Source organism: Apodemus sylvaticus, chromosome 22 (assembly GCF_947179515.1).
Source record: "Apodemus sylvaticus chromosome 22, mApoSyl1.1, whole genome shotgun sequence".
Classification (NCBI taxonomy): Eukaryota; Metazoa; Chordata; class Mammalia; order Rodentia; family Muridae; genus Apodemus; species Apodemus sylvaticus.
The window spans coordinates 58820303-58845532 of NC_067493.1; the positions used below are offsets into that span (position 1 = coordinate 58820303).

The 25230-nt window shown below is 46.2% G+C and overlaps 2 protein-coding genes and 1 pseudogene across 5 annotated transcripts in view; 1 reads left to right on the top strand and 2 right to left on the bottom strand.

The window, feature by feature from the left end:
* Nucleotides 1-889: 889 nt before the first annotated feature.
* On the top strand, nt 890-3900 carry P2rx2 (purinergic receptor P2X 2). Of its 2 annotated transcripts, XM_052167516.1 has the most exons (11): nt 890-1150; nt 1259-1430; nt 1526-1597; nt 1677-1752; nt 1831-1927; nt 2059-2139; nt 2247-2385; nt 2701-2831; nt 2993-3086; nt 3227-3292; nt 3377-3900. In XM_052167516.1, exons 1-11 carry the CDS (start codon nt 975-977, stop codon nt 3764-3766), a joined length of 1494 nt encoding a protein of 497 aa, XP_052023476.1. In that variant the 5' UTR covers nt 890-974; the 3' UTR covers nt 3767-3900. The 2 variants fall into 2 exon arrangements, with proteins under 2 accessions (XP_052023476.1, XP_052023477.1); XM_052167517.1 differs by lacking the exons at nt 1526-1597; nt 1677-1752 and having other exon boundaries at nt 890-1082; nt 1295-1430.
* A 2302-nt stretch (nt 3901-6202) lies between these two features.
* Nucleotides 6203-25230, bottom strand: part of Pole (DNA polymerase epsilon, catalytic subunit) — a 53933-nt gene continuing 34905 nt past the window's right edge. For all 3 annotated transcript variants that reach the window (XM_052167514.1, XM_052167513.1, XM_052167515.1), the window contains exons 30-49: nt 24509-24718; nt 24076-24285; nt 23702-23845; nt 19250-19390; nt 18863-19016; nt 18679-18785; nt 18348-18524; nt 18043-18266; nt 17654-17874; nt 17235-17439; nt 15256-15429; nt 14440-14565; nt 13324-13465; nt 11825-11999; nt 10178-10309; nt 9867-10060; nt 8148-8348; nt 7477-7602; nt 6870-6959; nt 6203-6791 (exon numbers count right to left, since the gene is read on the bottom strand). In XM_052167514.1, coding sequence (XP_052023474.1) covers nt 6678-6791; nt 6870-6959; nt 7477-7602; nt 8148-8348; nt 9867-10060; nt 10178-10309; nt 11825-11999; nt 13324-13465; nt 14440-14565; nt 15256-15429; nt 17235-17439; nt 17654-17874; nt 18043-18266; nt 18348-18524; nt 18679-18785; nt 18863-19016; nt 19250-19390; nt 23702-23845; nt 24076-24285; nt 24509-24718 — 3267 coding nt within the window. In that variant the 3' untranslated portion in view covers nt 6203-6677. The remainder of the gene's footprint in view (nt 6792-6869; nt 6960-7476; nt 7603-8147; nt 8349-9866; nt 10061-10177; nt 10310-11824; nt 12000-13323; nt 13466-14439; nt 14566-15255; nt 15430-17234; nt 17440-17653; nt 17875-18042; nt 18267-18347; nt 18525-18678; nt 18786-18862; nt 19017-19249; nt 19391-23701; nt 23846-24075; nt 24286-24508; nt 24719-25230) is intronic.
* Nucleotides 14943-15065, bottom strand: LOC127673449 (uncharacterized; annotated as a pseudogene).

The following is a 25230-nucleotide window of genomic DNA, read 5'->3' on the forward strand; positions in this document are numbered from 1 at the left end:
ATCACCACATGTGGGTGGATCTTGAAAACATGATTAAGCCAGACGTAGATATCGTATTTCAAAGAGAAACCCTTTGAGACATGAAGACTACTTTGAGATAAGGAGGGGTACAGGAATAGTGGCTTCAGGGATAGGGGTTTATTTTATGGTGGGAGAACATGTTTTGTGTTGTCCAGTGAAAAGAACTCCACCATGTACAGCATGCACAACACTCATTGGATTGTTCATACGCTAAATCCATCTTATTTCTATAAGAGACAGTTTAAAATCATCTGAGATATATTAAGATGTTTGGTAGCTGGGCGGTGGTGGTGCACACCGTGATCCCAGTACTCTGGGAGGCAGAGGCAGGCGGATTTGTGAGTTCGAGGCCAGTCTGGTCTACAGACTGAGTTCCAGGACAGCCAGGGCTAAACAGAGAAACCCTGTCTAGGAAAAAACCAAAGGGGGGAAAAAGATGTTTGGTATTTGCTTCAAATAATCTGGGCGCAGGAGATACCTAATCAGGAAACAATTTCAGTTTGCAAGGGTTGGTGGGGGTGGGAAGCGGAATTAACTGCCCAATACAAGGCTGGGCAGTTCCATGGAGAAATGAGGGTTGGAGCTTGCGCCCTTGTGTCTGCTATGAGAAACCTGGGATGCCTGCTGTCAGCCCGAGCCTGAAGAATAATGAGGGAAGTTCCTAGCATGGAGCTTTTCTTGGGCTTCTCCAGGCTGGCCTGGCCTCTCTGCCCTTCTGTCACCAAGCTGGAGTTGTGACCCACCAACCTCACCACCAGGCTGCACTCTGAGCCGCACCGGGCTGCACATGCAGCCGTCAGGGAGACCAGTATATATAACTCCATCAGCTTTGGAAAGGGACTAGATTTCTACTGTCACAATGGGCGGGGAGCGAGGCCACACCCCCAGCCTGCCCTCTAGAGCCGAGGGTGTGAGGCGCTCCAGCAGCTCTAGTGGACTGAGCTCCTAGGGCCATGGCCGCTGCACAGCCCCGGCTTCCCCCGGGGGCGGCCATGGTCCGGCGCTTGGCTTGGGGCTGCTGGTCCGCGTTCTGGGACTACGAGACGCCTAAGGTGATCGTGGTGCGGAATCGGCGCCTGGGATTCGTGCACCGCACGGTGCAGCTGCTCATCCTGCTTTACTTCGTGTGGTGCGCGGGCCGGGGCACAGTGGGCAATCAGGCGGAGGGGGATCCTCAGCTGGGGGCTTGCGCGAGCGCCCTTAGGGCTTCAGGAGCGGGATATCCTGGTCTCTCCAGGGTTGCCTCCGGAGCCGGCACCGCCCTGTCCCACAGGTACGTCTTCATCGTGCAGAAAAGCTACCAGGACAGCGAGACCGGTCCGGAGAGCTCCATCATCACCAAAGTCAAGGGGATCACCATGTCGGAGCACAAAGTGTGGGATGTGGAGGAATATGTAAAGCCCCCGGAGGTGCGGCGCTTCCTGCCCCTGGCCCGATGCTCCTCTGCGGTGTGACTGGTCTGAGTGAGCTAACAGGCCCACCGCGCCTTTATTTCTGCAACCAGGGGGGCAGTGTAGTCAGCATCATCACCAGGATCGAGGTTACCGCTTCCCAGACCCTGGGAACATGTCCAGAGGTGAGATGGGTCAAGGGTGGTCTGGGAAAACCTAGGCCAGATACAGAATCTTCTCTCTGACCTACAATCTTCACTCTAGAGCTTGAAGGTTCACAGCTCTACCTGCCATTCAGATGACGACTGTGTGCCCGGACAGCTGGAAATGCAAGGCAATGGTCAGTATGCACCAGGGACAGTGGGGGAAGGTGGGGTTAGCACGGACCTCAGCAGATTAACCAGAGTGTGTCCTGTAGGGATTCGGACAGGGCACTGTGTACCCTATTACTATGGGGATTCCAAGACCTGCGAAGTGTCAGCTTGGTGCCCGGTGGAGGATGGAACTTCTGAAAAGTATGTAGGATCCACAGACCACATTGGGAGTCTCTTTACTGATGAAAATCAGATTAATTGGGAGGAGGGAGACTATGTCCTCCCTTCCCCTGGGCTTTGGGGAGACTAAACAACTGTCTGTAACTTTGCAGCCACTTTCTGGGTAAGATGGCACCAAATTTCACTATCCTCATCAAGAACAGCATTCACTACCCCAAGTTCAAGTTCTCCAAGTGAGTCTGAGGGACAGAGCAATAGCAAATGCCTGGCCAGTGTGTTGGCCTGTGCTGGGAGCCAGGTGTTCAGAAAAAAAAGTACTGTGTTTTCTGCTGCTCCTTAGGGGCAACATCGCAAGCCAGAAGAATGACTACCTGAAGCATTGCACGTTTGATCAAGAGTCTGACCCATACTGTCCCATCTTCAGGCTCGGCTTCATTGTGGAGCAGGCAGGAGAGAACTTCACAGAACTGGCACACAAGGTGAGGGACAGAAGGCATGAGGACAGAGAAGCAGGGTGTCAGCATCTGCTACCCAGGAAGGGCTTTACTCCATCTAGGTGTACCTTCTTTGTTTTGGCCAGCTTTAGCTGCGTTTGGGCAGAGGGGAGAAATGTGATCACGGTCTTGCAGGCACCTGCTCAATTATTGACACCTGGTACTGGTGCTAGTACCTCACTATGCCTCCAAAGCCAAAAAGTCACTTGTTCCCTGGACCTTTGGCTCTGAGTTGAACTCTACCCCTTGAGGTTTTTCTGCTCTATGCTCTTCAACCCTCCTTGGGTCACTTTTCTGCAGGGTGGTGTCATTGGAGTCATCATCAACTGGAACTGTGACCTGGACTTGTCTGAATCACAGTGCAACCCCAAATATTCTTTCCGGAGGCTCGACCCCAAGTATGACCCTGCCTCCTCAGGCTACAACTTCAGGTACCTTGTTCTCTCAATGTCTGAATCCATGGCATAGAAAGTAGTAGCTGCTCTGACTATAGTTCCACAAGAAGTGGTCCTAAAGAGAGGAAGAGGAGTGTGCAGAAATGCCAGTCCTCAGACTGACAGTTCTGACACCACTCTGGTTCACTCGACCCTAGGTTTGCCAAGTATTACAAGATAAATGGGACCACCACTACTCGAACTCTCATCAAAGCCTATGGGATTCGGATTGATGTTATTGTGCATGGACAGGTACACACAGCTGAAGGGTTCCAACTAGGCCTGTGCTGGGCTAGCTCCGTGTCCCTTATAGCATCCCACCCTCAAGCTCCACTTCTGCCACAAGGAGCATGTGCTGAAGGCCTAATTAAATTCACGTCTGTTCTCTACAGGCAGGGAAATTCAGTCTCATTCCTACCATCATCAATCTGGCCACTGCTCTGACCTCTATCGGGGTGGTAAGAAATACAAATCCCCTTGGGAGTCTGGGTCAGGTATGGAGTGTTTGATATGCCTTTACCTATCGCACCTGCTGATTTCAGGGCTCCTTTCTGTGTGACTGGATTTTGCTAACGTTCATGAACAAAAACAAGCTCTACAGTCATAAGAAGTTCGACAAGGTGCGTACTCCAAGGCATCCCTCAAGTAGATGGCCTGTGACCCTTGCCCTTGTCTTGGGCCAGATCCCTCCCCGACCTAGTCACTACTCCCAGGATCAGCTACCCAGTCCTCCATCAGGTGAAGGACCAACTTTGGGAGAAGGGGCAGAGCTATCACTGGCTGTCCAGCCTCCTCGGCCTTGCTCCATCTCTGCTCTGACTGAGCAGGTGGTGGACACTCTTGACCAGCATATGGGACAAAGGCCTCCTGTCCCCGAGCCTTCCCAACAGGACTCCACATCCACGGATCCCAAAGGTTTGGCCCAACTTTAATCTCATCCTAAGCTACAGACCTGGATCTGGGAGGGCAGACGGCTTCAGCTGCTAGGCAGCCCTAGGGAAGATCTGCACGCTTCAGTAACCATGTCCATGTGACTGGGAAACAGACCTGTGCAAGACGACAGGCATCTGGGGAGAAGTGGGTTCCTGCCATCTCCTTTCTCAACAGAACTCTTCATAGGACCCCTTATCCTTTCCCTGCCCACCTCTTGTACTCTCACAGTATTCTGGCACCCCAAATTAGAGCTATTTCCCTCTGTTGTATTTTAAGCCCCTCTTTAGAAGTTGCAGCATGCTGAGTCCAATAAACCAGTGATGAGCTTTCTGGCCTCAGTTCTTTGAGAGTAGCTGTGAATATGTGTCGGGAATATAAGACAGGAGAGTCAGCCTCCTTCCCAGGGGTCTTGCATTCTGAGTTTGCCTGCATTCTTAGGTCTGTGAACCAGACTGGGTATAGAGTAAAGCCACATCTGCCAAGGGGATAAGGCTATGTTCAGAATCAACGTCATGGGGTGAGGCCAGTGAACGGGTGAAGCACAAAGCCAGTACTAACACCTGGGCCTGGGGAATCTAGTTAACTGCATCTTTCCCCTTTAGTGGAGTGACTCTGGTCAGGTAAAGCCCTGTTGGGAACCTGGATCTTAGTCCATGGTGGGTATGTCTATGCTGAAAGCCACCTGAGAAGGCATCCTAGCTCAGAACAGCACACCAAGTAGCAGAGTAGCCAAAGAACTAGGAAGGAGCCCCTTCAGTTTCTGCCTACATTACCAGAAGATGGTGTTTGTGTTGGCACTCTAGGTGTTATAGGATGCTTGGAAGAATACCAGTTCTCTCTTTTTTTTTTTTTTTTCGAGACAGGGTTTCTCTGTGTAGCCTTGGCTGTCCTGGAACTCACTCTGTAGACCAAACTGGCCTCAAACTCAGAAATCCGCCTGCCTCTGCCTCCCAAGTGCTGGGATTCAAGGTGTGCACCACCACCACCCAGCAAGAATACCAGTTCTTGATACTTACTCCCAGAGCCTTCCTTCCTTGGTCATGGCCTCCACAGGCTACCAAATATGTTTAACTTCCTCTATGTTTGGTTTGAAAGTTTATCTAGTTTTAGACAAACTGCCCTTTTCAGTTTGGTATCTGATTACAGCTTAGAAACCAGGGCCAAAGATAGAGTTTTCTACTTTAGAATCCCTAAACTGACCTCTGATTGAACCCAGGGCTGAGCAGTATCTATGGCTGCAGTGACCTACCATGTGCTGCTGTAGATTGGAGTCTCTTGGGCCCAAAAATCCAGGAAGCTAAGTTAACCGGCTCCCTCCTCCCCTCGACTAATTTGATTTGATCTCCATTCATAATGTCCCAGCACTGCCAGCTCAGTGCACATTCCAACCAGGGAAGATCAAGTAGGTATCAGATTTCTCCCTACAGACAGCCTGAGCTCACTAAGGTTCAGACAAATGCCTGATGGATAGATGTTAGATATTAAACTTTCCTTTCAGGGACTCCCTGGACAGGCTCATTTGTATAGGGTCTCTGTACAAATGAAAGTAGTAAGCTAGGAATTGCAAACTATAGGGGGCTGAGAGATGTCTAAGCAGAGAAGAGCACTTGTAGCTCTCTCAGAGGATTGGAATTTGGTTCCTAGCACACACATAGTGGCTCACAAGCATCCATAAGTTCAGTTTCAAGGGATCCAATGCTTTCTTTCCTCTGACCTCTGTGGGTACCAAGCATACACTTGGTACATACACATACATGTAGGCAAAATACTCATACACATAAATCTAGTAGTAGCTCCCATCTCCCTTTAGGGCTCCCATTATTTGGGGTATTTGAGTTTGGCAGTTCGCTACTGCCCTGGTAAACTATGGCCTGGGCCAGAAAGAAGCTGTAGACAAGGGCTGCATTTAGCTCAGTGAGATTTGAGAGTTCTCTTATTTCCTGAGACTAATGAAAGGTTCTGCTCATCTAGCAGATAGGTCAGTGACAGTACAGAGTAGGAAGTGAGAACAGCTACTTAATCCACCACTTGCAGTGCAAAGAGGCATCATATTAAAAAGGTTAGAGATTAAGCTGACCCTTTAAGGGGGTATCTGCTTCAGTGCTCTGGGTCTGTAATAGCCTGAGGAACAAATGATGCTGAATACAAGCCCTCAACAGATCTGAACCCTCACAGAACCTCTTTTCCCTCATTTTCCTTGCTTTTTCTCCAGTTAAGCCTCAAATCTTACACGTGAGAAGGTATTTTTCTAAAATCTAGGTCTTAGGGTGTTTGAGCCTATGATAAATGACACTTACAAAGCCTTTGTTTATGGCCCTCAGGCTTACGAGGTCCTCGCAATGCAGCCCTGGTAGACAAAGAGTGGGTTTTCCATTCTTTAGGCCTGTCTCAGCCCAGTTCTGGACAGAGTTCCAGGTCTCATTCAAGACACTGGGTAATAGATAACCCTCTTCATACTTTATTCTGAAGAAAAAAACCCTGGGTCTCTATGTTTCTGGATATCCCTGAAAGCAGCCTGAATTCTATACCCATGAAGCTGAGGGAAAGGTCCATTTGTCTGAAAATAAGCAAGACTCTGGTCAGTCAGGGTTTTGCACTGGCTTCTGCATCTTCTCTGCCACATCCACTTACCTGGTCTTAGAACCTATCTCATGCTCAGGCTGGAGGAAGAAGAGTTTGTAAGGAAGCATAAAGCAGAAGCTTCACAAACTTGATTATTTAGCAGGTAACTAGGGGACAGAGCCAGTCCCTGCTCCTGCTTGTTTGTGGCACTTTGAAGTTCCTGGAAGTATTCTCTCTGTTCTGCCTAGGTTGTGGTCATGAGTTTAGAAAAGCAAGGTGGTCAGTGGTTCAGCCTTTTGGAGCAGGCAGTAAGGTGTGGGATACCAAGGTGTCTTCAGTCTAGGCTTGCTAATAGTTTGATAAAGGGCTTGCTTGTAGCAGCCATTCTATGGTCTCCTGGAGATATGACATGCTGTAGTACTTGGCAATGTTCTGGAAGATTCGAATCTGTTCCATGAAGACCTGTAGGAACAAAGAGACAATGACTCTGGGTTTCACTCAGACAGGAGGGGCAATGCCCACAGTGTGAGAATGGCTCACCTCAGTGTGGATGGTGAGAACAAAGTCCCCAGCGCAGCTGCAGTACACAGGCATATGGGTCTCTTTCATACCACGACACTTGAGGCATACCTGAAACAAGCAAGCAGCACCATGAATCTTGGCTCAAACTGGATCCTATCTGCAGCTTTGGAGCCCTGTTGAAACCACTGGCAAGTTTATTTCAGGACTCAGTGCTTGATGAAATTCAAGAGTTGTTCAACTCTTGCCAGCTCCTTCTCCAAGATGCCCACCTTGCTGTGGGTATCCTCAGCCTGGACTGCCAAGGTCTGGGAGGGTCCCGTGTCCCAGTTGGCTCTGCCCAGGGATATACCCAAGGACTCTGCTCAGGTCCTCATAAACTGCTGCTGAAGCTTTTTCTGCTCTGCTCCTGCGCTCTACCACCAACATCTTTACTGTCTGTTGTCTATCTCCCTCCAATGGACAGATGCATGTGCCCATAGAGGGTATCAACAGACAACGACAGGATGGGCCGGAGAATTCTATGGATGAGGACTGACTCCTAGGGCAGTCAGGAACCAAGTATCATCTTGGTTTCCCTGAAATGTTGATAGTGCTTGGAAACTTCTAGGTGGACTAGGGAGCTCACCAGGTCCTGAAGTGTGAAGGCCATCAGTTTCCTCTGCAAGGCTTCCACCAAAGCTGACTCGATGGAAGATGAGTCATAGGGGGCTTGACAATTGGAGCAGAGCCACTGAGGCAGGATGGCTCCATCCTGGGAAATGGGAGGAAGGCTGTGAGCGGTAGCATGGCACACCTGGGTCAGCACAGAAGGCTGGTGCAAGGGAAGATGTCAGAGAGGAGTGCAGGGGCAAAGGAAACCATCACTGCTCTTGGCTACATTGCATATAGCCTGAGCTTTTTGTCTGTGCTTATCAGACCTTTCCAGAACAAATTTTTTTTTTTTTTTTTTTTTTTTTTTGGTTTTTTGGATTTGGTTTTTTTGAGACAGGGTTTCTCTGTATAGCCCTGGCTATCCTGGAACTCACTCTGTAGACCAGGCTGGCCTCGAACTCAGAAATCCGCCTGCCTCTGCCTCCCATAGTGCTGGGATTACAGGCATGCGCCACCACCGCCCTGCTCCAGAACAAATTTTTAGCATGCTACAGTGGAGTGGCTTAGGGTGGCTTTTTAATCCATAAATGAGTCACTGAGGCAATACGTTGTGTATCACAGGTTGGGCTACATATCCCAACCACTTTGGAGGTTTGTAGGCCAACCTCAAAAAATTTAGAGGTTTTGATCATCAGCTGAGCTCACCTGAGAGAAAGAGGAATCTTTGCACAGGTCCAGGTCTCGGCAGAAATTACAGCTGTGGCAGATTACCTCAGGGAGCACGTAGGAGTGGCAGGGGTCTCTGAACTGGGCCTCCTCAGAGAATTCACCAATGTCTACCAGGCGAAGTAGGTCTCTGTTCAGCTTATTCACCTGATTTGTGATATTTGTATCCAGAGACAGTACCTATGGGGACCACAGACCATCATGAAGTAGCTCCTAGGCCTCTTTGCCATTCTGGCTGGACCAAATACCTCCTCTTAGCTCATTTCCCAGCAGCATCTTAGGCCTTCTTCCTACCTGGAAGCCCCAGGAAGAGCTGATTCTCTACAGTAGCAACTCTGTCAGTGAGTAGAGTCTTCACTGATGGAAACAACACTGATTCTACACAATACCTTCTAGAAACTAAAGAGGGAGGATACCCTTATTGGTCCTAGGAGGTCAACACCACCCTAATACCAGACAAAGACACAGGCTGTTACCACCATAAGAATGGACCAAAAAAACTCCCAAAAAACAAAAAACAACAACAAAAAAACCCCATATAAGTACTAGCATCAATGTGCAAAAAACTACAGAATCCAAAAATAAAGAAGCCCAATGAGGTCATTTTAAGTTTTTTTTTTTGTTTGTTTGTTTTTTGGTTTTTTTTGTTTGTTTTTTTTTGGTTGTTGTTATTTTTTTTTTTAAGATTTATTTATTCTATGTAAGTACACTGTAGCTGTCTTCAGACACCCCAGAAGAGGGTGTCTGATCTTGTTATGGATGGTTGTGGGCCACCATGTGGTTGCTGGGATTTGAACCCAGGTTCTCTGGAAGAGCAGTCAGTGCTCTTAACCACTGAGCCATCTCTCAGCCCCCGGTTGTTGTTACTTTTTAAAAGATAGTCATACTCGATAGCTTTTGAAGATACAGTCTGTCCTCAAACTGGTCCTCTTACCCGCCTCAACAGTCCCTGGGACTTTAGGCATGAGCCAACATGCCCAGTCCAATTGTGTTTTGAAAGGGTGTAAATATTCAACAGAAAAGGGCTCTGGAACCGAACACCCTGGAAACTTGTGCACACACTATAAAGATGACCTAAAAATGGACTACAGATCTAATGTGCAGTTCATTATAGTGTGTTTTCTGGAAAAGATAGGTCAGTGACTATCCAAAGTGCATCTGTGGAGAAGAAACATCCCCAGCTTACCATGTTAAACCCTAAGGTGTAGTCACTTGATACTCAGTTTCAGCTTCAGAGTGATGCCCTGGGATGCTCAGATGGCACAATGAACAATAAGTGCTTTGAGCAATGACCTCACGTGGGCACCGGTAATATCACCTCACCGTGCTGGCCCGCTTTTCCCAGAAAACAAGCTGTCACCTCATTTGGTCTCAGAGGTCTGTTCTGGCTCACCAGGCCCACTGGTGGCAGGAAATCCATGGATTCCTGCCGCTTCCAGGGGCTGTAACTTTCCCAGCACTCTGCTCTCCTACTTCAGAGCCTATGTGCCTGGTTCCAGGTCCCCCCTCCCAGCCACCCCCAGAGTGCCTGAGTCTCTGAACTGAGCAATCTCTTATGGTTTATTGCCAGGTTTAGGATCTATCAGAGCAGGGCTTCTTCTGTAATACCTAAGCTCAAATCCCTCAACAATGGTTGCATTTGATTGGGACACAGCAAATGCTGATGGAATGGTTGAAGGACTTATACCTGGCCCTTACCTTGCACACGTATTTGATGAACTCCAGAGCAGGATTATTGAGCAGCAAGTGTGAACCAGGGAGGACAGGGAACATCTCTGAGGGCTCAGTGGTGTTACGAGAACCTGTGACTTTCTTCTGAATTTTCTGAGTAATGGTGAAGAAGCTCTGAGTGAGCTCATTTGCCACATAGTCTTGAGAAAAAGTGATCATTCCTGGGAAAGACAGACTCTGCTGGCACTGGATATCTCCTACCCCTTTGTCTGTACCACCTGAAGCATATAGATCAGCTCATGGCACATAGCAGTATCCTGTGACCAGGGACTACTCACCAGGAAGAGCTCCAGATGCCCCTTCAGCCTCCTGGGAGAACTGGCTGGCCCCTTTCCTCTTCACAGGGGTACTGCCTGGGGCACTGTGTCTCAACTCATCCTTCATGCTTTGGTACACAGCTACGATGTATGCTGCAGAGAGAGACAGACATAGGTCACAGAAGATTGGTAAATACTCCCGAATTTGAAGAAGCCCAGTGGCTGCTAAGCTGGTCAGACACACTCATCTGAAATGTCATTGTTAGTGGACAGCTTATCTGTTGCCCTTTGATGAGTACAAAATCAAATAGAGAATTGGATATAAGAAGGGAATTTGTGCAGGGTGGTGGCGGTGGCACATGCCTTTAATCCCAGCACTTGGGAGGCAGAGGCAGGTTGAGTTTGAGGTTAACCTGGTCTACATAGAAAATTCCAGGACAGGACAACCAGGGTTACACAGAGAAACCTTGTATCAAAACCAAAATCAAAACCAAACTAAACCAAACCAAACCACAAAACAACCAACAATCAATACCAACCAACTGATCTACCAAACAACCAAGAAAATCCCCCAAAAAGAGAATCTGCTGATGCCTGAATTCATCCTGAACAGTGAATAAATAGGACAACAAGCATAGACAGGATAGTTTATGAAAGCAGATCCTTAACAGCAAATGTTGACAGTACTGTAAAACCTGAGCCCACATGCCTGGAATATTTCTCTTCCTTTCTTCCTTTCTTTTTTAAAGATTTATTTATTTATCATATGTAAGTACACTGTAGCTGTCTTTGGACATAAGAAGAGGGCATTAGATCTCTTTATGGATGGTTGTGAGCTACCATGTGGGTGCTGGGATTTGCTACCATGTGGGTGCTGGGATTTGAACTCAGGACCTTTGGAAGAGCAGTCAGTGCTCTTAATCGCTGAGCCATCTCTTCAGTCCCATGGTTTTTCAAGATAGGGTTTCTCTGTATAATCCTGGCTGTCCTGGAACTTGCTCTGTAGACTAGGCTGGCCTTGAATTCAGAGATTCACCTGCATTTGCCTCCCAAGTGCTGGGATTAAAGGCATGGACACCACTGCTCAGCTAACCTGGAATATTTCTTGAGACAACCTGGAAAGGTAAAGACTCAAAAGATGTAGACAAAGACATAAGCAATCACAAACGAACCCATCTGTTGGTACAGACCTATGAGATGTGTAAGAAGTCTTGTCTCTCTGTTGACAGTTTAATGACTATGCTCATCACTTGTTTTTCTGTTTTAATGAATGGCACTGAATTATAAAAGTCTAATTTTTATACTTATTTGCATATTGACCACAATAACCAGGTTTACAAATACTTTCAAGGTACAAGTTTCCTCGTTAGTGAAGCCCCAGAGGCCAGTCTTGTTACCGTATGAGCATGTACATGTTCCCAGGGATGTTAGTTGTGAACCTATTAGAAATAGAACTGGGAAAACAGCTTTGGGGTTCCCTCAGGGGAGCTGCTCAGGAGGTCTAGAGAGAAGCCAGAAAGCCCTTCCATCAGCTGTCCTCTGGTCCTTATGCTGGAAAAAGGTAAAGACAGCGGCAGCTCCACTGAGCTTGCCAATGTCCTCTCCACATCAAGGAGCCAGAGCCATTTTCCATAACTCAGGTGGTTGTTCAGCTTCAGCTTGGCTCACCTGAAACAATCATGAGGAAGTAGCTCTGGCAAGAGGCTGCTTGTGGCAAGAACTGTAGAATGTTCCAATTGTTCTCCAGTAAGTCCTCAACCTCAGATTCCCCCATGTCTTCTTCCTCCTCATCCTTTTCTTTGTCCTCCTCATCCTCAGTTTCCTCCCTTGCCTGGGAGTCTTGCTGCAACACAAAGACAACTCCTATTTCCACTATGGCAGTAACAAGACATGGGAGGCAGGACTCCTTCAGCTTGAATTTCCTGAACTCTCACATTGTAAGACCAGTGCTCCATGGAGCATGTCTAGCTCACTAGGGTGACTGGGAACTGTGATTCTCATTTACTTTTTTTAGAGGGAACTTCAAAATTATCCAACTCCCCTTCCATTTAGGGCTAACCAACCAGAACTTTGAAGTGACCAGCTTCTTCTGATCCTTTAAAAATTTCTTCTTTAGCTGGGAGCAGTGCCTTGAACCTATGGCTCAGGATGCTCAGAGTCTTTAGTGATGATGAGTATTAAGGTCAGCCCAAACTACACAGTCAGAATCCATCTCACAAAATAGAACCTCTTATGTTGGTGACAATTTTCCCACAGGCACAACTTGACTGTATGCCTGTGATCCTGCCAGGGTAAATTCACTTCTACATCAGCTTATGGGAAAAGTTGACATTAGCACCATGCCATTATCCTGATGACCACATTCCCCCCCACCCCCCAGCCCAGTGAAGTCTATGTCCTAATCCCAACTCTAACTAGAACTGCTCCTGTCTAGACCTTTGAGACACGGTGTCTAAGGAAGTCTTGTCCTTGTCCCTCAGCTTCCAGTCTGCCTGCTTCCCCTTTTGGCTATCTGCAAGTACGCCATGTTGAACAAGGGTCTGTTGTCTTGGCCTGTTTCCTGGGTACTGCTCTAGCACAAGGTGATCAACTATATTTCCATTTCACAAATATCACACACCTTCCCTCACATGACTCTTGGATGCAACCTCCATTCACCCACAGGTATTGTGCATCGCTAAATTTACCTGCTAGCTCCCGGACCCTGACTTTTCACAACTTTGCACTGGAATCCCTCCTCTGACCTGACACTGCCTGCTTTTCTTCCCCTTGTGGTGCGTTAGTCTCAGAAGGGGGCAAATAAATGCCAGACTTTCCATTCTAATGCTGAATTCCATTCTGTGAAAAAAGTGGGCACTGCCAGCTCTCTGTGATCACCTGAAACGATTGCCCCGACATCCAATGTGCCTGAGCTGTCCCAGCTCCTGGGGTGTCTTGCTCTCTAGACAAGTCTGGCTTTGCCAGTGTTTCCACAACTCACTCTCTCCTCCCTCTTTTCCTTGAGTTTTGCCAGGTTCTGCTTCATGGAAAGCTCTTTGCCTTCATTACGGCTAACACTGTACTTTTCCTAACTTTTCCTCTAAGTCCCAGGAAACAGGACTTAGAGGGGTAAGCAGTGGCTGCCACAGGGGTGAATGTGGTCCCATATATATGGGGACCGTACCTACCTCTTTTACCTGTCCACAGTGAATACTAGATGGAACTTTTCCTTTGATTCCACCGTAGTTGGATGGATCCATCCAGAGAAGGAATTCCCAGCATCGAGAGAAAGAGATTGTCAGGGAATGAAAGATCTCTTTAGAATGGATGCTGCAAGAAGCCAGACAGAAACTATGAAAGTGACATAGTTCCTTTTGCTCACAAATGAACTTCAAGTGTATTCAGAGTCTCCCAAACTTCCCAGCATATGAAGGAGCTGCCTGTAAACAACTGCCTGGTAATAAAGACGACCAAGAGGGAAGCTGGGGAAGCCCAGGTCCACTGCCTCTATCTTAGTCAGGTACATGTCACTGGTAGCATTGCTTCCTGTTTTCAAGCACCATAAGTTTTCTTCATTGGTACCATTCCTAGATAAGTTGGCCTTTATCACTAATCCCACCCTTTATACCCACAAGGAGGGAAGGAGATTCTAAACAGACTTCTCTTCCTCATATTTTTTAAAGATATGTTTATTTATTTACCTTAATGTATGAGTGTATGCTGTTAAGAACTTTTATTGCTCTATCAGAATTGGAGCTTGGATTGGGTGGCTATAACTGCCTCCAAGAGATCTGATTGACACATTCTTTTGCTCTAGGAACCCACACACACTTTCTCTCTTTCTCCAAAACAACCCCCCCCCCAAAAAAAAAACCCCAAAGTCAAACCCTCAAGACGTTATCTTATTTACATTGAAGCCTTTGGGCCCAAATAGATTTGAGAATATGATTCATCCAGACCATAATCACTGCCTGAAGCCAAAGGTATAAAACAGGGTCCTGCAATTGAGAACTTGATGACTGACCATCTGGAATCAAAACACTCCCACGTGACCAGCCCATATCTGTAAAATGTTTATGTAACAGCACTTTATAGGACCCTCTTATAAACAGAAGGTGGTCTTCCTTTAATATTTCAGACCTGAACAACATGCTTTATATCGGAGTTGTCTACCATGTAGTACTCTTTCACGCTGCTGTACTTAACTCTGTGTGTGGTTTCTTCATCAGCAATGGAGACACCCTCAAACATCTCTTCAAAGCTATGGCAGCTGTATTACCAACCAGAATATCCCTTCCACTGACCTGTTGGTAATATATTCCACATAGGCAAGGGCATCCTCTATCCGGCGCTTCTTTGTACAAAGGATGATGCGATTGAAGTTGGCATAGATGACTGATGACCCCAGGCGCTTGAACTCAGCAATGAGCCTGTGGAATATGTTTATAATTAATGGATGAGGTGGCTTGGTGCAAAAGAAAAACAAAAAACAAAAAAAACCAAAACCAGATGAAGTCTGGCTCCACTACTAGCCCTGACTGACCCTAAACTGTCTTCAAATTCATCTGCATTAAACTTGATAAAGGCCCACTTCTTTGAGGTGAGGATCTTCTGGTGGTCACAGAACTTGAACTTATCTCTACAAAGAACCTCAATCACATGTTGCTTACTCTGCAGTTTAGTGAAGATGGATGGACATGATAACCTGGACACTGAGCCCTGGGGCTTCCCAAAGGTACCATGAATACCTGTCTGGAGCCTAGATTGGGGTTAGCACTGAGATCAGAAACTTGAATAACTGCCAGAGAACTGTCTCCAAGGTCCCTTAGGACAACTCAGATAGGCGGTCTAGACTACTAAGGAGGCTGCTGTTTACAACCATTGCGTACTAGGGTCCCATGAGGAACTCCATTCAGGTTTTGTTTTGTTTGGGTTTTTTGAGACAGGGTTTCTCTGTGTAGCTTTGGCTCTCCCCAAACTTGCTCTGTAGAGCAAGCTAGTTTTGACCTCAGAGATCTGCCTGCCTCTGCCACAACAGCAGTTAAGACTGTCCTGGGCTTTATACATCCCAAAGGCACTGGCTCATGTCCCTCAGCCCACAGTGTGGGTGAAACACTCACTGCAGGAAGAGCTTCTTCATCATATTGTGCAGTGTTCGGTGAAGGGCTGGGTCGTAGAGCAAAGAGCACGGCGACTGGAGCCAGCGGTAGAAGTGCATTACCTGGTTGTCAGCATAGATGTTGTGGTACTGTGTGATTTCCTTTACCCAGCCAACCACCATGCTCTTCAGGATCCTGAAAGACGGCAAAGGAGGATGAATTGTACCGTATGCTGCTGCCAGTATCACCGTCCCTTCTCATTCATCCCCGAGGCAACTGTCTGGGTTCCATTCCTTGGCCCCATAACTTGTGCGCTTCACCTCCTCACCACTTCCCTCCATGTAACTCCCTGACTTGCTTATCACACCTGGACAAGGAGACACATTTGTCCTTAAGATTTATTTTTAATTTTTTAAAATATATGTGTAGTTGTGATGGTATGTACAGTGAGTCTAGGTGCCCATAGAAGCCAGAAGGTGTCTAATGTATCGGAGCTAGATTTACAGTGGTTGTCAACTATTCAACATGCATTCTGGGAGCTAAACTCATGTCCTCTGCAGAGCATTTTTTTGAGACAGGGTCTCACTGTCAGAAGAGTCACAGAGTTGATTATATACTTTCCATGTGAAGAACTAGGGTCTGTCCCAAGCTGCGTTTTCTAGACACCAATAATACGCAGGGGATGTTCCTGGAACCAATTCAGTGCTTACATAGAACAAACTGGACTTGGGTCATGAAGGAGTCAGTATCAGAGATATGATGCTGAGGTCACTTTTATGCTTTCTGTACAAACACCTACTTCCCTCATCTGGTGGTTGCTGCTATCTGGGTCTGATCCTCATCTGCTGCTCAGTGTTGAAACACTTTTTCTGCTACAACTCTGCTCAGTTCCCAGCTCTCCTAACCTAATTCTTACTTTATCAAATTTTCTTTCTTCATTTGGAGGCAACAGGGCTGAAATACATGTTTTAGAATCACAGACATGAAATATCTACCTCGTGCTTAGCCACAGTAACTCATCATGACCACAGCCTGTCTGACCTTGGCTTTGCTGTTTCTAGCATGAGTGGAGATTGTACCACCCTATAGGGCTATGGGACTACAGGCAGAGTAAAGTGTTCTGTGTTTCTGGTACAAAGGAACCACTCTATAGTATACACTGTTCCATCACTAGGAGCCAGGGCTGACCATATCTCTGACAGATGATACTGGCTACTATGACTCATTAGGCTGGGTACCCTGGGAATTTCCCGCAGATAGATACACCTTTGATTACACTGAAAGCAATTATGTATCAAAAAGTTCTTTGTGAGAAATGCTTCTGGCATCAGAAAGGTCAGATGATACAGCACTTGCATTGCCTCTCAGTAACTAGGCAGGAACATGGGGGTCCTTGATTCCATTATGGAAGACTCATGAGACAGACATCTCGGGAATGCTGACTCTAAGGCTGGAGGTGGCACAGTAGTTAAGAGCACATACTACTTCTCCTGGAGTTTCATTCCCAATACTCACACCAGGTGTTTTACAACCTCCTGTAACTAGTTCCAGGGTATCTGGCTTTTCTGGCCTCTTTGGGCACCCATACTCACATGTACACACTAATATCCATTGGAACCATCTCCTTTTCTGAGGAGAGAAAGGGTGGAAGGGATGAAGGGAAGGCGAGAGGGAAGAACTGGGAGGAGAGGAGGGGAAGCTTCGATCAGGTTGTAAAGTAAATAAATGACAATAAAAAAATAATCACAAAAATAATCTTTAAAAAAAAGTTGAATGTGTGGCACACACCTTCAATCTCAGCACCTGGAAGGCAGAAATATGTGCCTTTTATGAATTTGAGGCCAGTCTAGTCTACATAGTGAGTTTTAGGCAATCCAGAGCTACACAGGGAGCCCCTGACAATATATATATTTTGCTGACTGGCTTTAGCATTCTAAAGTGGAGGTTACCCTCCTCATTGCCTTGGCTAGGATGATGGTGTATTATATGAAGGTAGATACCTGAAAGTACTAGAACAGAGAGCTGTCTCATCGTAGCTGGCGAGGGTACTGGCAGTTTGATTGCCTGTAACCATGTCCTCTAGGGAGGCCTGCTGGATCACATCGAAGCTGATGCCCATGCTGCCAGCCCCCTCCATGTCATTGACATGGTGGGACTGGAGGATGGTGTTGACTGCCAGATTTTGAATGTCCAGCTCCACGCACACTGCAGGGAAACACAGCTTGTCTAGGTACGTCAGCTAGAACTAGGGTCACTTCCCAGGTCTGAGCTAGTCACTGCCACCAGAGGACAGCCAGAGTTGCCTGCGAGGTCAAGTCTGACCTCCGGCAGACTGTTAACTTATTGTGCCCATTTCTTAAGACTTGCCTTTGCCCACATGGTTGAGCAGAAGACCCCATCTTTCCCTTCTCTCACTCACCAGTAGAGTAACAGCCAGAATTATTGATCTCCACAGTGGCTCGGTCATCAAACTCCATGACAAGGCGGTTGTCATCAGCTTCTTTCCCACCCAGGTCAGGCCGGGAGGTTGGGGACAGCCAAAGAAGGTGGTTATGGCGCTGGAGGTGGCGTGCAAAAAACAGGTCAGAGCCAAAGGTGGAGATGTCTTCTGGCAGGTTTCCAACGGGGATGTGGAAGTACCTACACAGGGGTACAGGCTTAGTCCCAAGTATACTATCATCATTTAGGGACCATTCACAGAGCCACACACTGTAAGCACCAGCTTATAGCCTTACTTGTTTATGTGTGAGTGCTGGGAACTGCACTTTCTAGCTAACTTCTACTACTGAGCTACATCCAAGTCCTCACCTGCTCATCTCAAAGGCCTGTGAAAGGCAAATGTCTAAATTGAGGTAGTGTCGGATCATTCGGCGAGCTCCATGGCGCTGCCAGTCCAGGACTGCATAGCTGATCTTGTCAGCCACTCGGACAGGTACTAATGGGAACTCTTCTAAGACTGGAATCTCACTGGTCAGCCTACACAGCTCCCAGCTAGACTGGACAGCAATGAGCGTGGGCCCCCGGCGTTCTTCCTGGGTTGAGAAGGCAGAAAGGGCTCAGTGGACAAACCTCAGGATGGGAGACATTCACTCCTGGATCCCAACTTCTCTTACCTTGTAGGCAAGCAGGGAGCGCTGGATGGCTCTGCAGATGGTCTTCAGGTTGGTTTCAGCACGAACTTCAAAGGTGTGTTTTGGGGGAGGCAGGAGCTTGGGGTCCACCTTGTCTAGCAGCAGGCTGTGTTCTGCTGAGTACAGGGCACTGAGCCCTGGCATTTGGTTACTTCGTACCTAAGCAGACACCAACTGTTAGGCCTGCTGTGTGTGTGTAGCTGGGCAGTCATTGTGCCTTTCAATTTCTAACTGAATGGCAAGGGGAGTGTTTTTCTTCCCCATATTCTGTCTGACCCACATATTCTCACATGCCCAGGGCCCAATGACTCACAGTATCCAACACAAACACAGATGCTCTTCGCTGTGAGGGGATAAAGACCCCAAAGAGTGCCTTGTGGCCCTGTGTGTGATGATACAGGTAGATGTGGCGGATACTCCCTGTAGAAGAAAGAAAACCTGTTGCCTGAGATACAGGGGAGGCAAGGTAGGTAATAGGGCTGTTGGTAAGGCCATACCTGGTTCCAAGTAACTGAACTGGGCCAGAGAACGCATTTCAAGGTGGTCCAGGGCAAAGGATTCAGCTTCCCAACCAGAAAGGTGCCTTGCCAGCTGTTTGTTGACCACACACACACAGCCCAGTTGCACGAGGGCCCGGAATAACAATGGGACCTGGGAAAGTGGTTAGTATGTTGGGTCAAATGAGAGACTCTATCTGGGGCCATATACTCCAGCATAGCCTGTCTTCACCTATAAGAGACTACCTTAGGTAGACATGTTGCTAACAGCCATCACTATCTAATCCACCTGCCCACCATCACCCCCTGCCCAGTTCCCTGTGGGATTCTCTCTGATCATCCAGCTTCATTTTCAACCAGGTGGTCAGTGGCCAGGGAGAAAATCACCTGTGTCTCATACACGCCCTCAATGTCTGGTGCTGACAACTCAGTGTTGATCTCGTTGATGTGTTCTTGGTACATGTCCTCTGGTACTGAATACTCATAGAGATTGTAGACAATGTTGGAACGAGGAAGAGCCCGATTCACCTGATGACAAAGTGGTGATGAGCCTACTACCACAGCCCACATAGTGGATCACTGCCTAGGGCTTTCAGGACCCAAGATAGTCAGCTCTCCAGCTTCAAAGACTACAACTAAAAGACTAAGGTATAATAAAATAGCAACCTGGAGTTGGATTATAAATGTTTTCCAACTGAAGCATCATCAGCTATTCTTGTCTGGAGGATGGGCTCCAGGTAATGTTTCCCAGATTGCTTGGTTTTATTAATTGGAGGTTGTAGGTATCTAAAACCCACGGATAAACCTTACTTTTTTAAGAAAAGAGATGATTGGGCAACCCTGTGTGTACTGGTTGCATGTATGGGAGCATGCAGAGGATACACACTGACTGTTCATTAATCTTCACAAAAAATACTCTCACTTCAGTTACAAATATACAGACATGCTCAGAGGAACACAAAAATCTGAAAATTGAGTTAACAATGGAACCTTTATACAAAGACAGCAAGGCTTAACTTGAGAATAAAATAACAAAATGTCCACAGGAAATGGTTTAGTTGAAAAAGTGATTGTTGTATTGCATGAGTACCTTATTTTGGATGTCTATCACCTTGTAAAAGGCCCAGCACAGTGGTGCATGTCTATCATCCCAGTTCTAGAGAGGTGAATGGATGCATGAAATCCCTAGGGACTGCCTGTCACATGGACTTGTAGAAACAGTGAGCTCTAGGTTCAGGTGCAAGGTGATTGAGACAGATATCTGATGCTGACTCTGGGCTTCCACGCATACAGGTGCACACACATGCATACATACACATTACACACCAAGCGCCATAACCTACCTCAGTATCTGAGCTCAATAAAAGAATGGAGACAATTAAACATGGTCAGGAAATATGAAGATAAAACCATAGAATTTATTCAGTCATACAAACAAACAAACAACCCTAAAACCAGAGGAAAAGATTTTTACAACCAAGTAGCCACCATCTATTCTTTCCTAATAAATGCATGCCTGAAGGAATAGCATGAGGCCTCAGAATGAAAAAAATGTAGTCAGGGACCAAGAGACCTCACAGAGTACCACCAGCAAGTTTCCTGGCTTCCCCTCGAGGAAATTCTACCCTACATGAAAGCAGCCAGACTGAAATTTCAGAGTATAGAATGCCCCTTTATGGAATCATACTATACTCTGAAATTTATGCTATAGCGACAGAGGCCAGTGTCTAAGGATGGGGTGAGGAGAAACCAGAACACAGTAAGTTAAGGATAACAGAAATATTTTGTGTCTTGAAAATCATGAAACTGTGGCTGCCATCACCCATGCAGTATTATGGTCAAAAGACCATTTTACTGTATTTAAGTAAACAAAATAAAGCCTAGAAAAATATCAAATTGATGATAGTTGTTTCTTCAATAGCTAACTGGAAAATGGAGAGTTAGAAAATGGAAAAGAGGAAAAAGGGAACTTCCCAGCTCATCCTACAGATTTCAGACATCTTGATGTTGCTGACAAGGACTATGTACACAATGCAGGCTTAGTTTTTTTTTTTTTTTTTGGTTTTTTTCGAGACAGGGTTTCTCTGTATAGCCCTGGCTGTCCTGGAACTCACTCTGTAGACCAGGCTGCTTAGTTCTTATCTTAATACATCACTACTAATACAAACAATACCTGGACCAATATCAAATACCATGAACCAAAAAAGATAATTATAGCGTCTACAGAATGACATACTAACACAAAGCTCTAGTAGATCAAGTGTACCTATAGTTACAGAAACACGGATCTCACACACTAGCAATAGCAGTATGGAGAGGTGGGCAAGTGTGTTCTGCGGAGGTGGAAATATCTACCTGGATGGTGGGGAGAATGATTCAGGTAGCTATATTTTTAAAAACTGATGGAAGTCAACTCTAAGCCACACCTATGTTATTTATCTATATTAGGGTAGGCAGGCTATAACAGATTATAACTAAACAACAATACATTCCCAGGTTCACAGTAATTTTTTTTAAAAAAAAAAAAACTGTTTGTTTTTGAAACAAGAGTGTTGTTATGTAAGCCAGACTGGCTTTGAACTTAAGATCCTCTTGCTTAGGCATCCTGAGTGCTGGGCTAATAGGCAAGGATCATTCTACCCAGGCTCACAGGATATTTTTAAACATTTAAAAAAAAAAAGGAAAGAAAGACAGAAAGAAAAAGAAAAAAGAAGAAAAAAGTAAAAAAAAAAGTAAAAAATAAGCCGGGCAGTGGTGGTACATGTCTTTAATCCCAGCACTTGGGAGGCAGAGGCAGGTAGATTTCTGAGTCAGAGGCCAGCCTGGTCTACAGAGTGAATTCCAGGACAGCTAGGGCTACACAGAGAAACCCTGTTTCAAAAAACAAAACAAAAAACTCCAAAAAACAAACAACAACAACAACAACAACAACAAAAAAAAAAACAAAAGAAAAAAGTAATCTATTTGTCATTCATTATCATGGAAACAATATTATTTAAGGGCAAAATAGTAAATATTTTACTTTTTAAGGAAGAAACTAGTTTCCTTCTGTGCTGGGGTACATAGCTTAGGGATAGACTGTACCTAACAATTCACTAGTCCTTTGGTTTGATCTCTAGGATTGAGAAATACACAATTCATGAGCTTAGCATGTAACACAGGCCTATAATCCTAGCATGTGGATGGCAGAGGCAAGAGGGTCAGGAATTGAAGGTCAGCCTTACTTTTATTGCAAACTCAAGGCCAGCCTAAACTACATGAGACCCTGTCTCAAACAATGAACACCTCTGTACTGGCTAGTTTTGTGTGCCAACTTGACACAAGCTGAAATTAACACAGAGAAAGGAGTTTCAGTTGAAAAAATACCTCCATGAGATCCAGGTGTAAGGCATGTTCTCAATTAGTGATCAAGAGGGGAGGGCCCCCTTGTGGGTGGTACCATCCCTGGACTGGTGGTCCCAAGTTCTATAAGAAAGCAATTTGAGCAAGGCAGAGGGAAGCAAGCCAGTAAGTAACATCCCTCCATGGCCTCTGCATCAGCTCCTGCCTCCTGACCTGCTTGAGTTCCAGTCCTGCCTTCCTTTGGTGATGAACAGCAATGTGAAAGTGTAAGCTGAATAAACCCTTTCCTCCCCAACTTGCTTCTTGGTCATATTGTTTTATGCAGGAATACAAAACCTGACCAAGACGACCTCCATTCTGAAACAATTCAATTCTAAGTGATATATAAAGTTCTTACACAGAATGGGCAGAGAACTTCCCTCCTAGAGTCTCCAGGGGATATACCAAATACCAGTGCCAAGGATTGCATGTACATTGTACCAGAAGGGAGCAGATAATCACAAAGGAAAAAGGTTCTTCTATACAGACAATAATCACCACACAGCTCTACCTGTATGAAAATCTATTAGTCCCATGTGCCCATTATCCTGAAGCTCCCTGCCTGCCCACTTTCTAGGTTCAGATTCCACCAAGTCAATGAGCTAGAATCAGGCCTCACATATTCCACCTACAATTATGTACCTCTCCCAGGTGTTTCTTGTATATAGCTAGTGTCCACCTGTGAGCAGACAATAATCATAAACTAGCTTTACCCTGTACATACTGAGTCAAATGGGGTGCTCTAAGATGTCACATAAAGAGACATCTCAAAATCTTCTAAGCTGGGCTGGAGAGATGGCTCAGTGGATAAGAACAATGACAGCTCTTCCAGAGGTCCAGAGTTCAATTCCCAGCAACCACATGGTGGCTCATGACCATCTATAATGGCATCTGATGCCCTTTTCTGGTGTGTCTGAAGACAGGTACAGTGCAAAGAACCACCTACCTAGACTATGACTCCATTTCTGAGATGTTGTGACTAGGCAAGTCCTCAGGCAGGAAGTGGGATGGTGGTTGGCTGCTGGGGCTGCAGGGAAGGACAGGCTTCCAGCTGACTAGTATAGGCTTCTTTTGGGGATGATGAAGTCTGAATTTGTGACTATAGTTCATATTGCCATGAATTTACTAAAAGCCATTGAATTATATATGGTAGATGAGTTTATATCTCAATGATGCTAGTAAGTACAATAGGACTTACATAAACTACTTGTAACCTCTACCCAATTCTTTCCTGCTCATCAGCTTGATGGAGAGCAGCAGTTTTCCTTCCTGAACATTCAAAGACAGTTTCAAGTAACTCTTTACAAGATCCTAGTATCAATAAGGTACTTGGGAGATGGAGACAGACCACACTGCTCACCAGCTATGCAAAGTCCATGCTTCTGACCAATTCTTTATGTGGCCTCCATCATATGGAGACACCTCAGAGGTGGCAAGCAATAACAGTGGTCTCCTTACCTTTCGATATGAAGGCCCATCCTCTGCTTTGGCTACTCTCTGGTTTACATAGAATACTCGAGGGATACTCAGCTTGATGCAGTGCAAGTCATTACCAATGATAGCCCACAGCCGGAACAGACCAGCCTGTCTGGTCTCACTGATCTAAGAAAATGCAGAATATGTAGTACATAATCATGAAACATACTGACACCTGTGAACAGGTCATCTCCCAGGCCTCCAGCCCTGGCCACATCCTCCTATGCAGGGCCCCTGTGATGGGCAGGAAGCTGGAGGCATTTTTCTTTCTTTCATCCCATATTGCACACACCCCCTCCAGTCCCATGAAGGCCTGCTCTCAACATCTTGCCACTCTCATGGATGAAGACCCACACCTGTATTATCTGCCATGGAAGGTCCATAATGCTGCGGGCGGTCCGTCGCAAAAAGCTCCCCAGTCCTGTGGCAGGTCCCTCTCTGATAGCCCCAAGCCTTGGCATATCTTCTGTTGACTCTAAGCGTTGCTTCTTCCTGCGGGCTAGGCGCTGTTGGGCCTGCAGCTGCCACTTTTTCTTATGGAACTGGAGCCAGACCAACCACTCTTCCTAGGACAGATGGAAATGAACACTTGCTAACACACGTTGATCAATACCTTCCTCCAACAGCCTGCTTTTTATTCCTAAGCTTCAGCAGCTTTAAATGCTCTCTAACCCTGAGGCATTTCTGCAACCAACTTGTTCCAGGGCAAGGATTTGCCTTAGGATCCCTGTGTACTTTGTAGCATACCCCTAGGACACAGTGCCGTGGCAACTTTCTCAGAGGTCTTACCTGTGTGGTTCCAAGGGAGGGAGGCTGCCCTAAGACCTCTTGCCAGGGAACAGTTAATGCAATATCCTGAGACTCCTTTTGGCTCTCCCAGACTCGCTTCCTCTTAGTAGCAACTGGGACTGTAGAGTGGTATGGCTTTGAGAGTCCAATGTCCTCCATGTCTGGAGTGCAGAGACTCAGACTGTTTTCTGAGGCATTGGCCATCACAATCTGGAAAGATAAAACCCAGCCTTATAATTGAGAATCTCAATCTGGTAAATTCTATTCTATTCATAGTACATCACCTGAAAAGGGCTGTTAACAGACTACCATAACTTAAAAAAAAAAGATTTAGTCATGTGTATGTACATGAGTACAGTTCCCCTTAGAGGTCAGAGGATTTTAGACCACTTGGAGGTGGAGTTATATAATGCATATAACAATATGCATTAGCTTTTATAACTTAAGCTAATGCATATTGTTAATAATGCATATCAGTTGTGAACATCCTGATATAGGGACTACGAACCAAATTCAGGTACTCTGCAAGAACAGTATGTGCTGTTAACTGAGACATTCTCCAGCCTGGTCTCCCACCCCCCCTTTTGGAGAAAGGGTCTGACTGTGTAGCTCTTGCCAGCCTGGAACTCTCTATGTAGACCAGACGGGTTGAGAACTTTCAGAGATGTACCTGTCTTTGTTTAGAAGCACTGGAATTAGATAATATGTCTTCATTCTCCTAA

Excerpts from the sequence above, each read along its gene's own strand:
- P2rx2 (XM_052167516.1), top strand. The coding sequence starts at position 975 with ATGGCCGCTGCACAGCCCCGGCTTCCCCCGGGGGCGGCCATGGTCCGG. Across the intron at positions 1,431-1,525 it reads AATATGTAAAGCCCCCGGAG|GGGGGCAGTGTAGTCAGCAT; the intron begins GTGCGGCGCTTC and ends TTCTGCAACCAG. Across the intron at positions 1,598-1,676 it reads CCCTGGGAACATGTCCAGAG|AGCTTGAAGGTTCACAGCTC; the intron begins GTGAGATGGGTC and ends TCTTCACTCTAG.